Source organism: Camelus bactrianus, chromosome 36 (assembly GCF_048773025.1).
Source record: "Camelus bactrianus isolate YW-2024 breed Bactrian camel chromosome 36, ASM4877302v1, whole genome shotgun sequence".
Taxonomy (NCBI): domain Eukaryota; kingdom Metazoa; phylum Chordata; class Mammalia; order Artiodactyla; family Camelidae; genus Camelus; species Camelus bactrianus.
The window spans coordinates 689,553-706,106 of record NC_133574.1 but is presented as its reverse complement, the minus strand read 5'-3'; the positions used below and the strand labels follow the sequence as shown (position 1 = coordinate 706,106).

The 16,554-nt window shown below is 49.4% G+C and overlaps 2 protein-coding genes across 2 annotated transcripts; both read right to left on the bottom strand.

The window, feature by feature from the left end:
- Positions 1–4,215: 4,215 nt before the first annotated feature.
- Positions 4,216–9,798, bottom strand: LOC141576076 (ATP-binding cassette sub-family A member 13-like). The gene is made up of 2 exons (XM_074358570.1): positions 8,036–9,798; positions 4,216–4,411 (listed from the first exon to the last, which is right to left on the bottom strand). Exons 1-2 carry the CDS (start codon positions 9,679–9,681, stop codon positions 4,216–4,218), a joined length of 1,842 nt encoding a protein of 613 aa, XP_074214671.1. The 5' UTR covers positions 9,682–9,798.
- Positions 9,799–10,417: 619 nt separating this feature from the next.
- Positions 10,418–15,646, bottom strand: LOC141576075 (ATP-binding cassette sub-family A member 13-like). Its single transcript, XM_074358569.1, has 2 exons — positions 11,410–15,646; positions 10,418–10,505 (listed from the first exon to the last, which is right to left on the bottom strand). The coding sequence occupies exons 1-2, from the start codon at positions 15,606–15,608 to the stop codon at positions 10,418–10,420; spliced, it is 4,287 nt and encodes a 1,428-aa protein (XP_074214670.1). The 5' UTR covers positions 15,609–15,646.
- Between the last annotated feature and the right edge of the window lie 908 nt (positions 15,647–16,554).

Genomic DNA, 16,554 nt, shown 5'->3' with positions numbered 1-16,554 from the left:
ATATGGTATTTTTCTTTCTCTTTCTGCCTGACTTGACTTAGCATGATGATCTCCAGGTCCATCCATGTTGCTGCAAATGGCATTGTTTTATCCTTTTTCGTGGCCGAGTAGTATTCCATTGTATAAATATACCAGAGCTTCTTTATCCAGTCATCTGTTGATGGACATTTAGGTTGTTTCCATGTCTTGGCTATTGTAAACAGTCCTGCTGTGAACATTGGGGTGCAAAAGCATAATCCTTTTGACATATGGGGGGTGTAGAGGAGGAAAGTGCTCCTTCCCTGGGAGCAAAGACACAGAAGGAAAGGTCTAACTTCCTCCGTCACAGGCACACTGGCTCCACGCTGGGCGTGTCCAGTGGGAAGGCTGAAGGCTGACATCACTGGGCTTTATCTCAGGGACGGGCGTGACCCCACATGGAAGGGGAGCTCACTCAGGCCCTGCTCTCTGGCTAGAACAAGTCTGTAACTGTCCAGGGTCTGGCCAGGTAAGTGTACCGGGTCTGCTCTGCAACACTGCCCACAGCTGGGTCCACAGGTCCCGATCTGGGGAGGCGGTCGGTCGGAAGCCCCCGTCCCACCTAGAGCTCTGGCCACATCACCTCATCCCAGAAGAGCCGAGACGCACGGGCACTTGCTGTCCCTTCTTAAATGTGCTGTCTGATCCCCAGTGAGCTCCTTACGACTATCTTCTGCCGTTTAGAGCAACCAGTGAGAGAGCGAAAGGGGGCGACGCCCCAGACTGTCATCATATGGATGCTACCGGTCAGGACTTCCACTTCCAGTGGGATCCCACGTTGGCACAGGGACCACTCTGCGTGAGATTTACCAGGAATATTAAAAACTCACAGTGGCCGTGTGCCTCCCGCCTGCGTCTGTCTGGCCCAGGACACTTCACACCCCACGCTCTGGGAAAGATTTATATTTCTGATCCCGTCGGCCTCCGGGCTCCCTTGGAGCACAAACGCATCCCGAGATGAGTGCCCGTCTCCTTCGGTCATCCAAGATGGCCACCTCTGCTCTTCATCAGAAAGGACCTAGCCGTCACCAGCCAGGACAGGTGACCATCATGTGAACACGGTCTTGGAGGCAGTTGTCTCAGAAGCTGGAGCTGCAGACTTCCCTCAGCCTTCACAAACCGTCTGTTGGACTTGTTTTGTTTTTTTCATTTGTTGTTTGTTTTTTCACCCACGTGGAGTACCTGCCAAAGCGTCACACAATCTGGGATCAGGGCATGAGGGTCTGAATAAATCCACGTGCGCTCACGCCCCTGCTGGGGCTGCAGACATGTTTCTCTGAGACCCCTGGCTCCCACATGCCGCCCTTCCTGAGGCTGCACAACACGATCAAGCATCCACAACTTGCGTTTTCATAAAGGTGAGGCCCCCCAGGCCCTCACCGTGTTGAGGGACTTTAGCAGGAGCCCGGCTAGTCCCTCCGGGCACTGTCTTCCTCTCTGCTCGCTGTGAGGATCCCGCACCCACTGGACGTGGGATTCGGGGAAGTTAAAGGACCACCAAAGCAATAAGCAATGTTCAGAGCTGGACCCGGGGCACGGGGAGGGCAGAGCTCGGTGGCGGAGCGCGTGCTTGGCATGCACGAGGTCCTGGGTTCAATCCCCGGTCCTTCCTCTAAAACCTAAATAAGTAAGTAAACCTAAAGACCTCCCCGCCCCAAAAAGATTTTTAAATTAAAAAAAAAAATGGTATCAGTTGCATTAAAAAAAAAAAAAAACTCCATCGTGTAGGCTTCCCCAGCAGCTCAGGGGTGGTGCCCGTGGGCCCAGGGCTCGTTAACGTCGGGGCAAGGGCGTCGGCAGCAGATAAAAGCCCCAGGGGAGGCAAAGAGGACATCCACGCAGGTTCCCGTCAGCTCTGAGCCCCTGGGACTTGCCGGTGCGCTGGCGGTCACACCCCGCGCGGGGCCAGTAAATGGGCAATGGCGGCTCTTTGATGAAATACAGACCTCGTCTGTCACACAGGCTGCCTTCTTGGTGTGAGTGCTCCCACCGTGGAACCAGTCCAAGCAGCCGACGTGACGGCCTGGGCACAGACTTGAGAAGAGAGAGGCATGTGGTGTCCAACCGTCTGGACGCGAGAGCTGTAAACGATCTCAGGAGAACAGACAGCAGCAAAACACACGGAAGGGACTAGGAAGCGATGGATCTGCGTATCCAGTACGTTTGCGTTTAACTTTTTATCACGTTTACAGAATGTAACCATTAATGATGTCTATGTGTAAGAACCAGCGTGCAAACTTCCTGACAATGTGGCAGCCGGCACTCAGGAGTCAGCACCGGCCACCGGAGAAGCCGCGGGGGACGTGTCAACACGCGCTCTGCCGCCCCGACCGCCCCCCGTGACCGCGCACCGCCTTCACCTCACTTCTGGGGACCGAGCCAGCAAGCTCAGCACGACGGGGCTGCCTCGCGTGGGCCAGTCGTCATGGACAGGCCAGCCTTGGACCCAGCAAAGCCAACACACCTGGAGGTGGTCCTGCACCAGAGTGACCCCTCGGAGAACAGATAAAGCGAGGCACCTTATCCAGCCCTGCTCGTCACTCAGAGGGACACAGAGGACGTCCTCGGTCCAGGAAGGGTTTTCTGCCGGGGGAAACACACAGAGAGAAGCCATCAGGAAACTGTCCGCTCCCCAGCTAGCCACTTGCATGAAATCGTATTTTTTGCATTTATATGTTTTTATCAAAGTCTAGTCAGTTCACAACGCTGTGTCAATTTCTGGTGCGCAGCACAGCGCTTCAGTCATACATGCACATACATATATTCCTTTTCATGTTCTTTCTCATTATAGGTCATTACGAGGTATTGAATAGAGTTCCCTGTGCTGCACAGTAGACCCTTGTTGTTCATCTGTTTTATACGCAGCAGTGTGTATCTGCAAATCTTGAAATCATTTTTTGAACATTCAAAACGATACAGATTCGCAAAGATTTCTTAAATCATCAAGATGAAGGTTCAGAGTATGAGGTGGAGGCTGTACCTTCAGGGACTCAAATGTAACCAAGTGAAGACCTGGTTTTCTCTGGGCCCCACTGAATGCAGGGCAGTGAGAGCCTCCCCCCACCTCCCCACACGGGCCCTCCTCCTGTCCCCCGAGGCAGGCTACCTGGCGGCCCCAGTTTGCCCAGGACAGTCTTGGCTATCTCCTGCTGGCTGGAAGCAGGGACGGGCAGTGTCCCCCCTCACTCAGTGTGAAGGTGGAATTACGCACACGGTTGATTTGAGGCTGGCGGGCTCCACCAGGGCTCAAGGCCCCTCAGCTGGCCCCTGGGCCCCTCTTCTCCTCTTGGTGTGATTAGACCCATTTCTCCTCCCTGCTCCTCCCTCCTCAGGCTCATATCCTTCAGCCCACACCTGCTGCCGTCAGCATTTGCAAGGACCCCATTCCTGGCAGCACCAACAGGGCGGCTGCAGCCTCGTGCAGGTCGCCAAGCCACAAAAAGCAGCAGCCTGGGTGCGGGTGCAAAGCTACGTAAGCAGCCCTGGTCCTGTCTGTGGACGCGGAGGGGCTCTGAGACCTCATGTGCACATCTCAGAGAAAGTTCTCGAAGGCACCCAGCCAGCCCTGAGGGCAGCTTATGGTCTGTTCCTCCAACAACGGCCTCGAGAGGAAATTTCACTCAAATCCGTAGTAACGGATCTGGCACGTCGGATCTCAGGAGACAAATTCATTCATTCACAACTGAGTATGAATTACCCCCAGGTACGCACTAAGCTGAGTATTATGGAGAGGGAACTGAACAAGGAGCAGATCCTGCTCTCCGTAAAGTTGCAAACGGCTGCAGAAATGGCTACCAAGAAACTCAAATATGAGTAAAAGTGCCAGGAGTTTAGAGAAAGGGTTCTGGGAATTCAGGTTACCGCGTGGATGTGCACAGAAGGCGACCACGCGGCCGCAGCCTCCAAGGAACAGTGACTCCGTTAGAGGAGGCGGACGTACGAGATCAGAGCACTGATCCTGTCTGCCCAGGTCACTGCCCACCCAGGAGACGAGGGCGTGCCTTCTCCAGCCACAGGACAGCTCAGAAGGACAGGGGGGCACATTCCACGAGCAGAGATGCAGGGACCAGAAGCCCAGCTCAGGGGCAGGGAAGGGGTGGATGCCCCCGGCTGGAAAAGCATCTCCATGGTGGGGCTGGGGAGGAGGGGTGGACCAGGCCCTCAGGGCCCTCGGGTGTCAGACAGGAAGGCCACGCTTTAGTCCAAGAGCAGCTCACGAGCCATGGCGAGGACAGCCAAGCTCCGGACGTGGGCCCCGGGCACCCGCGCGCGGACGCACCCACCTGCAAGGAGAACCAGCGCACGCAGGGCCAGCATCCCCACTCTCCGCAGGGCCGCTGTAGCTTCCAGGGGCTCCACAGGCTGCTGGAAAGCCCGACACACTTCAGCAACACTTAGGGAAGAAACAGACAACCTCATTAAAGGGGAAAGTCTGCAACCGGGAGCACCACTTCTCCGTGCAAGGAAAAGTCGTAACACACGTGAAGGAACCGTCTCCCTGCCCGGCCGTCTACTCCACGAAAATCACAGCAGACACGGCTGGAGAGCGGCGGGTCCCCCGTTTCAGTTCAGAGCATCGTGTTGCCCGTGAACCTGAGACGTGCTCTCTCTTGTGGTCATGGGCCAGCCTCCTGAAATGCAAAGGTCCAGGATGGAAGGGCATCAAGACAGAAGGAAAGGGGGAAGTCAAGGTGAGGAAACCGCATGTGCATGTGCATTTACCTGTATGCACATGTGTGTCTCTGTGTTTACATGTGTGCATGTGTATTTACATGTGTGTTTACATGTGCGCGTGTATTGTGTGCATGTATTGTGTTTGCATGTGTGTGTTTACATGTGTGGGTGGGTTTATGTGTTTACATATGTGTGCATGTATGCATGTTGTATGCTTACGTGTGCACGTGTTTACAACTGCATGTGCATTTGCGTGTATGCATGTGTGCTTATGTCTGTGCACGTGTGCGTGTGTACATGTATGTGTGCGTGCATGCATTTACATGTGTGCGTGTCTCTGCATGCGTTTGCATGTGTGCATGCATGTGTGCTTATGTCTCTGCACGTGTGTGCACGTGTGCATGTGTGCACATGTATGTGTGTGCACACATGCATGTACACTTGTCTCCGCGTGTTTGCACATGTGTGTGTACATGTACGTGTGCATGTTGTGTCCTTGCATGTGTGCGCACATTGTGTTTACATGTGTGCATGCATTTGTGTGTGCATGTGTGCGCATGCATTTACATGTGTGCATGTGTGCTATGTCTGTGTGTGTGTCTGCACATGTGCAGGTGTACATGTATGTGTGTGCTTGTCTCTGCATGCATTTGCACATGTGCATGAGTGCACATGTATGTGTGCATGCATGCATTTACATGTGTGCTATGTCTCTGCATGTGTTTGCACTGTGCATGTGTGCACGTGTGAGTGCATGCATGTGCGCTTATGTCTCTGCATGCGTGTGTGTTTGCACATGTGCATGTGTGTACATGTATATGTGTGCGCGTGCATGGATGCTGGTCTTTATGGAGCCCACTTGAGCGATGTGGAAAAAGCGGCTTTATTAAAAGCTGGTCTGGGGGCTCATTCTCCACATCACCCAAGTGGACTCCACAAAGCCCAGCACTCATGCAGGTAACATGTACTTTGAGTAAACTGCAGGGTTTTAATTGTCACAAATTCCTTGTGCCAAAGTGACCGTGGACACGGAAGCAGAAGAGTGGTTATTTGACAGTCGGTGTGGGGTCACCAGCAGCCACTGCCGGCCTCACTCAGCAGAGGAAGGCGCTGAGCTGTCCCAGGTCCTGATCTGCTGACCACCAGTGTGGGGAACATGGTCCAGGGGAGCATTTCACAAGCTAATGCATCTTGTGGACGGTCTGGGGGCCCGCCGCAGGCTTGGGCTGGGCCGGGGGTGGGGGGGACAGGCTGGAAACTGCATTTCTGATCAGCTCTCAGCTGAGGCTGCTGGTCCCCCGACCTCACACTGTGGAGCAAAGGGGATACACATGTCCCCCAACCCCCTCAGGTGGACACCATGCTCTGTTTATCCCACACGGTGCTGGGAAGGCTTCAGACACGAGGGAAGAGCAGGTGGAGATGCCTGGCTTCTCCCTCTGATCGATTTAGGGGTGTAAACAGTTCAGAAGCAGGTTCCCTCGGAAATGGAATTTGATTCTAACTGGGAGTAACACAGATGGGGCATGAGCTCACGAAAGAGAGGGCTGCTGAACGAGGCCCTGCAGCGGGGAGGGGACAAGGGGCCAGAGGGCTCTCTGGGATAGAACACAGAGGATTCAGGTCTGGCGTGATCAAGCCTCCCTTCCCTGTACAACTGTAGGCACCGAAGCAGGAGGCAGGAAAAATGAATTCTGCCCAGATGTGCTCTAGACAGCCGACCTCTGCCATCAGGGCGTCTGAGCTCCAGGAACCTCGTGGTGAATCTTCAGGATGTTAATGGAACTTTCCACCTTTTGAGGGGTTTTGCAATGGTTCTTATTACTTTATTTTAAGCTAATTTTTTTGCCTAGATGTCCGTGGTTGTTGTTTTATTACTAATATGTTTCATGGGTTAAACCCACATCTCTGAAATTTATTTTATCGTAGAACCCTTACCACACCCCAGAAAGGTATCACTGTTACCCCTGCTTTACACATACAGGGAGGTTCCGAAAGCTTAAAGGGGGTGGCGAGGGTGAAGCTTAGTGGTAGGGGGTGTGCCTAGCAGGCACCAGGTCCTGGGTTCACCCCCTAGTACCTTCGTTAAAAAATAAATAAACCTAATTTCCTCCCCCCTCACTGAAAACTAAAATAAAATAAAAATAAAGTGATGTCATTAAAAAAAAAAAAAAAGAAAGAAAGAAAGCTGACAGGGCTTGCCTAGATTCAGAAAGCTACTGAACATCAGAGCCAAGACTCACATCGAAGTCAGGCCAGTCACCCTTAAACCCACAACCAGCGGCGGTTTCTGTTTGAGGCATCCTGTGAACTCCTCACTCGGGAAGTCCACGATCACAGGAGAGTGAAACGGGAGGAAGGGTGCAAGCAAGGTATCACCCGAGTAGAATGAAGCTGGGAGCCAAGCCGTGTGAATTTAAAAGCTGGGGTGGCCAGTTCCCAGCCCAGTAGCTTCCAGTCTCGGGACACAGTGCAAACCCCCTCCATGAAGAACCGCCAGCACTGGGCCTTTCAAGAACAGGTTTCTTTCTTTCCATCATTTTTAAACTTTGGGTGTTTTATTTTTAAACCAAGGAATATTGTTTTTCTCCAGGTCCCGCCCCAGCTCCACCTTGTATCTGCGTGTCACACGGCAGGACCCCGGGCTGCCGGGGCACGTGGTCAGAAGCACCTGTGTACCTCCCTGGCCTTGGGCCCCGTGAATCAAATAACAGGATTTCACTTTCGAAAAGAGAATTCACTTTGGAAAAACCTGGAATAAATTCATATAGTATTTTTTTTTCTTCCTCCTCACCTCTATTCACTCTTTTTTGCTTAAAATTGAAATATATTCAGATACAATGTGCCCATTTCTGGTGCACAGCACCGTGTCCCCATCATGCACATACACACATATATTCATTTCCATATTCTTTTTCATTAAAGGTTATTGCAAGATATTGAATATAGTTCCCTGTGCTCTACAGAAGACACTTGGTTTTTTTTTCATCTGTTTTTATATATAGTTTATATATATATATATACACATATAAACATTTATAACTATATACTGTTTTATATATAGTTTTGTATATATACTAACGTATGTATTGTTTTTATATATATACTAACATTTGCAATCTCAAACTCCCAAATCTACCCCTTCCCACCAAATGCCAAATAATGAACCAAACAGCGAAGAGGCTGGACTTGAGCCATTCCCTGGGGAAGCCAACTCCAGAGTGTAATGTACGTTCAAGTCCAGAAGGACCGCCCACCCTGGTTCAGTGCAGCTCCTGCGTGGCTCTATTTTGCGGTTACTGCAGCGGGGAGGAAAATGAAGAGAATTTAGGGGCTTTCTTACCTTTGATCTGACAGTGAAACCTCCTGCCAGTATTCAGTCCATGCAATTAAGCCCTTCAGGAATTTCTCGCAACGTGGTACCAGTGTGAGGGGGAAAGGGGAATCAGCCTGCCCCTTCTCCGGCGTCTCTTCTGCTCCTGACGTGATGTTCTTTCCAGCGGTGGCGTTAATGAAAATCTCAGCAATGGGCTGAAGCCAGGTTCTCAGGGAATGTGCCCAGTGAGGGCTGTTTTGCAGAAGCTCCTTCTGCAGGAGAGCCATCGCACCCAGCACCGTCGCGAGCGCCTCTCCGAGCTGTTGACGAGTTACGTTCTGAATCACAGAGGTGCTGAAAAGCAAAGCGTCACTCGCACCACGCGAGTAGTCCCTTGTGAGTCCACTGGGGACCCCCACCATGGTTTTTATGGCTTTCCAAAGCTCGTCTGGATGCCGAGCCGATGACGGCAACAGATCAAAAACCTTCCGGACATCCTCTCCCAAGTCGTTCCAACGAGCTTCTAAGATGCGACCAATCCCCCGTCTCCAGTAAGCCTCTATTTCTGTGCTGTTTTGTGAGAGCATTTCACGCAGAAACAGGACCACGTTTTGAGGTCTTCCCCACGCTGTGTCTTGAGGGCCATCACGAGTGGAACTTGGATTCGAGAATAAAAACTCTATCTGGTTGGCGATGTTATTTATAGGAATTAAGCAAGCCAGGATTTCTTCCCACAAGCCGACAGAATCCACGGGAAACCCTTCGGTCTCACTGTTAAATGCTACCACGAGATGTTCCACGTCTCCCGCATCGATGTTCACAGAACTTAGAAACCCAGCTATCTCTTCCGAAAGATCATAAAACTTTTCGGACTGGTTCACATAAGCGAATACGCGAGCTGACGTGTTGAAAATATCAGAGTCCTGTGAGCTATTAGGTTTGACTCCAATCATCCCAAAAGCCAAGTCGAGAAACGGTGTCAACAAGGCATCTATCTTTTCAAATAGTAACTGATGCCCTTTTTTCACAGTAGCTGTTTCATTCACGACATTTCGAACACTTTGTTGCAAAACGGAATAAAGAGTGTCGAAGATTTTCATGGTGTCATTGGCGCTGGCGGTGAAACGAGCTGCAACCAGAGAGGCCAACCTCCTTGAAATGCCCTTGGCCAGGTTGAGAAGTCCCACGGTGGAGTTCACGGACGTGGCTAGACGTCTCAAAGCAGCACCGTCCTGCACCAGCGTGATCAGAGCATCAGACATTTCCAGGAGGGGCTCCAGGACCTGACCGTGCCCACCAGCTCTTGCGATCACACCAAGCAACCTCTCGGTAATTTCCAGCGTTGCTCTGTTTCTTAGAAGGAATGAGTTATTTGCCAAGGAAAGCAAGTCAGTTAAATTGGCAAGTATGACTTCTTGGAGGGCAGGGTACGCGCCAAGGAAGTCCTTAACAGGGGAGTTCGAGAGCGTGTCCAGGAGACCTGCCATCCTGGCTGAAGCTTCTCTCACGAGGCGAAGAGCTGCCCTCAGATCTCGATTGAGTTTGACAAGGTCCTCGGAACCGTTCTTCTGTGAAAACAAGTGCTTCACTGCCGCCGTAAGAAACCCCAAATCGTTATCTGTCCTGTTTTTCAGTAAGGTTTCCGTGAGAAGACGGGTAAATAAATCTCTCATGAACGTCCATCCTTGATCATTATCCAAATAGAATCCTCCACCATCTACTGTAAATGGGTGTCTGACTAAATGGTACAGAGTCTCCTTTAAAGTTGAAAAAATGTTCCTCAATCTGTCTTCTTTCACGGAGGTAAGAAATTGATCCGCTTTCAAAATGTCTAGGATTTTATCCTTTGGGACAAAACTGTAAATATATATATATATATATTTTTAATTTCACGGTTAGCAGTGGAAAGATTTAAAACATACACAGTTGGCCTTTGAACAACCCAAAGGTTACAGGCACAGACCCTCTGCGTAGATGAAAATTTCAGTGTAACTTTGCAGCCGACCCTCCGTGTCTACACTTCTGTATTCATGGGTTCAACCCACCACGGACCAGGTGGTGCTGTAGTGCGTATAAATGGGGAAAATCTACGGGTAAGTGGGCCCATGCAGTTGTTCAAAGATCAGCTGTGCTTTTTTTCTTTTTTTTTTTTTTTTTTTTTTTTTTGCTTTCTAGTAGCAAGATGGGAGAATAAAATTGATACTTTCCAAATGAAAATTAATATTTTGTAGCCAAAGAATGAAAACAGTGGATGAATTTCATGGATAATTTCATTACAACGCCTCAGATCTAACACCCGTAAAAAGCCGTGTACTTTTGCTCTTAGAAAAGAAAGGAGCATAAAATGAGGATAAGGTGATTGTCAGTGTAAAAGGCAACATCTTTCTGGATGTTCAGTGTCCTAGCGAGTCACAGGGACATCATGGTGGCTCTGTGACGTCTCAGCTTGGCCAGGCGGAGCGACAGCCCCAGCACCCCTTCCTTGTACATGTCCCGTCTGGCCGAGCCACACGGACGATTCCCTCGAGAGAGCGGAGGATGGCTATTCTGGAGCAGCATAAACGCCAAGACACGTTAAACTGATGCTCTGAACAGGTTTTGCAGATTTAACTAGACTCTGCACCCCCAGCAGTCAGCTGTAAGCTGGTGAGATGGGACACTGCCCTGGGTAAGCCTGGCTTCACCACGTGGAAGGTCTTCAGAGAGCGTTTAGGGCCTCCTGACCCAGCAAACCCACCTAGACACAGCATCCTTCCTGACCGCATACCCACTGACTCCGGACCCGCTCGGCCAGCCCCCCAAAGGGTGGCGGCCAATTCCTTGCACGAAACCCTTGTTCTGGTTCTGCCTCTGTGGTTGAGCCCTGACTGACACAGACACAGAATTAGAATTTCCCTCCAGCCGTCTCACTGGCAAGCTTCAAAAGGGATTAAAAAATAAAGATATGTGGGGGAAAAAAAATAATCTATCAGTTTTAAAATTTTAAAGTTTGATCAATTCCAAATGTAAACATCACAGCAGATTCATTGGAAAGAAAATATTTAAACCCTTCATTTGTGACTAGACAGTTAATGCATTAACTCAAAATACGCCCATGGTATATATGCATATACATATAGAATAACTAATTTCTCAATTCTATATGAAATAGAATTTCTTAATTATCTCCATAATCCAAAAATACAGGAAACCGCAGTGATTAATTGCCAGGGGACAGGTTTATATACATGTTCACTAGTTAGATGACAATCATCAAAAATTATTTACCCTTGATGTTCATTAAGACCAACATTCACCTCGAAGATGGTTCAGAGGTGCTTGTACAACACGATTATTGACATTCGTATATTCCAGGAAGCGAAGCGGATTGTAACACACAGCGCCTATAAAAGCAGACTCACCTCATCTCTGCCGAGGTATCTCCGTGGACATCTTTGAGCAGAAGAGCTGTTTCATCCCCAGAATTTTCCTTTAGAAAAAATGAGAAGAATGTTTCCAAAAGCTGTTCCGTGAAATCCGCCATGCTCCTCAGAGGGACGGTGAGCCTCTCGCCATCCTCCGACGGCATCTGGTTCAAGGCGCGGCCAATGAAATCCACTACCCAAAGGTCCACATCACTTACATTCACGGCTGCTAAGGTATCGGTCCGATTGCTCAGGAATCTTTCAAAAAGCAGCCAAACAACTGAGAAATGAGTTAGCCGTTCTTGGTTGAGCAGACGAGGGAGAAAGACAACGTTCAAATGACCTTCCCCAGACACGTTTCTGAGATAACCCCAAAGGGCGGCAACGTCTTTGGTCAACGAGGCTGTACCATCAGCTGAACTCCCGTCGGCCGCAAGGAGCAATAACGTTTGTATCATTCTGGAGTAACCTCCCTTTGTGTATTCATGAAGCCACTTGTTTACAGCCAATAAAAAATCTTCAGCAATTTCCAACGCCTTCAGGGACAATGAATCCAGGCTTTCCAAAAAACGGGCAAGCTGCAAAGTTATGTCTTGAAGAAGCACTGAATGAGCCATTTGCATTTCTTTGTTTCTTTCAGAAAACAGGGGCCTGATACTCAAGTCATGGGTGAGATCTTCCAGGATTCGGTCAAACTCAAGCCCAAGTTCTTCAAGGCTAGAAGCAGCCTCACTTTTTTTAATAAAACTTGACAATGCTTGTAAAGCACGACCCGTAAGGTTTGCATTCAGAAACATCACGAAGGGGGAGACGAGAGAATTCGTACTGTTCCCTAGGCTCTGGTCGCCAGAAAGCAAGTTTATTACCCTTTCCAAATTTAAGAAAGTATTATTTCGAGCAGATGCTTCTGCTTCGTCAACGTTTAAACTACCTAGCTTGTCAAGAAGGTTGCCATCCAATGTGACTTTTGTAAAGTTGACATTTTTTAATTTCTCTATAATTTGCAAAGCAACTTGCTTGATGGGCCCACGGGGACAAAGTTCAGAGAGGCTCCCCCTGCTGTGATTTCCAGGAGCCGGGACAAATGGCAACACCTTTTGCCAAAACTCTTGCACATTTTTCACCAGCAGCGTTCTAACACGGAAGACTTCAGACAGCTCTAGAAGAATGGAGTTCCAGTCCATTAATTCATGCATCGCACAGACCACTTTCCTAGTTACTTCCTCCTGTGAGCCTTCGTTTAAACACCGTGACTCCTCCCCTGGGGCAGACAGACGCAGGTGGGCAAGTACGCCGGCCACGCCGCTGTACAAGGCCGGGAACGTGAGCACGTGGGCAGCACAGCTTTCGAACTCGGGGTTCTGCCGGAGTCCAGAAGCTGAGTGATTCCCGCACCAAAACACGGGGAGACAAGTTAAAGCCTCGGAAAGAACTTCTGGTTTATCTGAGATGAGTTCAATCATGGCCGAAAGAGTTTTGATGACCTCGGCGAAGTCTTCCTTGCTGACGTTGGCGATGCGGGTGCCGTGGAGAAGGGTGAAGTTGTAGACGTCCTTGAGGGCGGCCGTGACGTTTTTGTCCGCCGCTCCCCGCAGGAGCCTCACGGCGTGAGGGAGCCCGTAGTACGCGTCCACCACGGCGCTCACGTCATCTTTAGGAAACAGACGTGAGAGCCTCAGCAGGTGGTTGACATTCCAGGCGCGGGAGCTGTCTACAAGCTTCTCCATCAGGTCAACGAGCAAGTTGACCCCCAAACCGCCAGGACCTAACCGGCTGACATTCTGAAAGAAACCCACCAGGCTGTCACCGATTTGTTCCACCTGACCTACCAGCAGGTCTATGTCCGTCTTCTTGAGATTGCGCAGGAGAGAAGCCACCTTCTTTACGACCTGGAAATTGCCTGGGCCTTGCGGAATATTGTGATAAACTGAGGGCATCAGGGAGCTGAACGCGTCCCTCGCCAGTTGCATGCTGAGACCCACAGCTTTCAGCATTTCGTGCGCACTTGTTCTGGGTGGATGCTGGGGATCGTGAGATAAATTGAGAGCAAGGTAACCAGCCAACTGATACAATGAGTTGCCTACACCGTGTATGTCTGTTTCCCTTGCACTGGTAGCAAATACCTGTAAAATTTTTTCAGTTTTAGAAGAGGTGTCATTTCCCAGGACGTTAGCGGAAATACCTTTCACGAGTGTTTGAACTCCCTTCCCCAGAGCTGCCAAACGTGGCCAGATGTTTTGAAACCGATGTGGCGTTTTGTCTGCTCTTTCAATGGGTTTTAGAATCAGCTCAGTGAAACGTGTCCAATTGGACTGAGATGGAAAGTCGAAGTCTCTCGTCAAGTGGCCGATAACCATCTTGACTTGGTTTGTGGAATCACTGAAAAGAGTCGATAAAATCTCAAATTCGGGAACCCCTTCTTTCTCAAAGACTGTAGCAAGTATTGCGTTCAGCAAGGCAGTCACGTTTTTTAAGTAAGCATTCACACAATTCATATTTGACGTATTCGGTGAGCAGCTGGGTTCCATTCCAGGCAACATCCAAGTAACAAGCTTCAAGGTGGAGTTAATTTTGTCTTCCACGTCCGCAAAGCTCCCCAAAATGCCCTGAGGACGGCCTTGTGAAAAGCTGGAGTTACGCATCACACACAGACGGTTGACGGCGTCTATCCACGCAACGCACCCCTCCAGTCTGCTAACTGCGTCCTCGGAGGAAAACGTGGAATTTAACATGGCCAGAAGGTGCCACATCCTCTGTGAAGTATTTACACAGAATAGGCCACCTTCCAAAATAAACTCCGTAACATTTCGGAAGACGTCAGCACAGGACAGTAAATCTCGGTCGTGAGACACATTTTTAAGAAATAATAGTGTTTCTCTCAGGCGAGGAATGAGACTTTCAAACTCTGCTTCATAATTTGAGAGGTTATTTGAAAGAAAGCGATGGGTCCAATGGACACGTCTCTCCGTCTGTTCTGAAGTGTTGCTCAACTGCATGAAAACATCAAGCACAGAACGTAAGAACTCTCTGCTCCCAGGCGTGTTTGATGGGAGTGACTTTAGCTGACTCAGGGCAGTTTCCACGGTGAAGAGGAATTTCTCCACGTGGTCCAGGCGGAGCAGCTTTGCTCTGACTAACCCATCTCTTAATGCTGCCGAGAGGCCCTTAAGACTCAGAACGTTGTCCCAATCGTGAAAGCCATCCGGTGGGGTTAAATTTGTAAACAAATGTAGTAAGAGGCGAGCAGGGTGATGGGTGGGAAACAGTCCCGGGCAGCCCTGAGGAATGTTCACATCTCCTTCCAGCTCACCTAAAAGCTGAGTGAGGCCATCGTGGAGAGGACTGAGAACACTCACGTCCAGCTGACACATCTGAGCCACGCATGTGCAGATTTCAGTCCACATCTGAAGCCATGAGACAGTGCAGTGGACCCCCATAAACTCACTGAGCTTACTGCCGTTGGCTGAGGGGCTGGAAAGGATCTGAGCCCACGGAGGAATGACTGAAGACCCCCCATCTATCGAATAGTTCACAGGAGAAATGCTTTTATCACCCAAAACAGAGCATTCATTGCCCAGCAGGGCTTCTACTGAGCCGTTGAAGAGCTGGCTCACGTACTGAAGCAAAGCAACACGGAAATCCTCGTCCACGGTGAAGAGCTGCCTGAGGCCCGTCAGAGTCGCGTGGATCGCTGCCGTCTCTGGGCCCTCTGTAGACACTGGGGTTTGGGCTTGACGCTCCAAAAAGTTAAAAATCGCAAGCAACTGCTGACAAGAAGATGCTTCAGAAATTCCCCCGAGAACCCTCGCTGTTTCATGGAAGAACGCGATTGCTTTACTGACGTCTTGGAGATCAAACTGCTTTGTGAGGTTCAAAATGTGTTTTGAGGTTTGTGTCAGGGGAGACAGCAAAGATTCTCCACTCCGAATGCTCAAGAACTGATATATGCTTTGGTAAAATGAAGAATAAATCTGCAGAAGCAAGGCTGCGTCTGGGTCCTGGAAGACACTGACATACAGATGAGTCAACATTTGATCAACGTCTCGTTTCTGAGGTTCCGAAAGGGCTGAGAAACGATCAGATGCGTTCCTCAGGGCGTAGACTGTGTCCACAGCTTTCGAGACCTGCTCCTGCCTCAGAAATCCAAATTCTTGGAGACTTTTTATCATAATTTCACTTAGACGAACAAAATCCATTTCCGTGGCTGGCGATGTAGGCCCATCTAAATGGAACAACTGGGATAAATTAAGGCTTTTCCTGAGAACCGTCTCACTTTCTGGATCAGAAAAATTTGCAACTGTAGGCAAGATTTCCAGTTTAGCTTTTTCTCCTTCCAAAAGGCCATGCATCCACAAATCCAGTAACTTGGGGTTAATTTGAAAAAGCACCAGTTCCATGAGTCTCGAGATATTTCTTGATTCCTTCCTTATCCAGAGACTTTCAAGAGTTTGGACTTTTTTGATCATCTCTTCGCCGGATTCCAGAAGTGTCTGCATAGATGGGTCTCTCTCTAAACTTTTAAAACGACTTATCCACAAATGACTTGTATTTAGAATAGTCTCGGGGAGAAATGAGAGGTTACGGAATCTGGGAGCCCCGTCTGAGTCGAAAAGATTCGGCAATAAAAATTTCTCCAAATATTCCATGAAAGATAAAAGAAAGCCCACATGCTCATCCCCAAGGGCGTGCAACTTCTTTTCCACCAGCAGAAGTCCCTCTGTGGAAGTTAAGACCCTGTAATAGTAACAGAACTGTTTCAGAATCAGAAAAAAATCAATCAATCAAGTCAAGACGAATTCAACCTACCATATTTTTTCAAGATGATAAACTGGTCTGTAGTGAAACATAAATGAAATGTTGACTGCAAAGTGTGGTTTCCCAACAGGAATTAAATTAACGTGAGCATTTGGCAATGTGTTAGAAACCTGCAAACGCAGCTGAGCTTAAAGCCCGCTTCCTGCACCGAAAACAACGCACTGCAAATTACTTTACTCAGTGGGTTTCTACGCCTGATCATTAAAGATAAGTTTGCAGTTGGGGGGAGGGTACAGCTCAGGGGTAGAGCGCGTGCTTAGCATGCACGACGTCCTGGGTTCAATCCCCAGCCCCTCTTCCAAAAAATAAGTAAGTAAACCTAATTAC

What these genes read in the sequence shown, in the direction of transcription:
- LOC141576075 (XM_074358569.1), bottom strand. Translation starts at nt 15,608, where the DNA reads ATGGATTTTGTTCGTCTAAGTGAAATTATGATAAAAAGTCTCCAAGAA. An exon ending in GATACCTCGGCAGAGATGAG is followed by an intron (nt 10,506 to 11,409) that starts GTGAGTCTGCTT and finishes TGGCTCGGCCAG; the next exon opens with ACGGGACATGTACAAGGAAG.
- LOC141576076 (XM_074358570.1), bottom strand. Translation starts at nt 9,681, where the DNA reads ATGAGAGATTTATTTACCCGTCTTCTCACGGAAACCTTACTGAAAAAC. An exon ending in GTTTCACTGTCAGATCAAAG is followed by an intron (nt 4,412 to 8,035) that starts GTAAGAAAGCCC and finishes TTCTTCCCTAAG; the next exon opens with TGTTGCTGAAGTGTGTCGGG.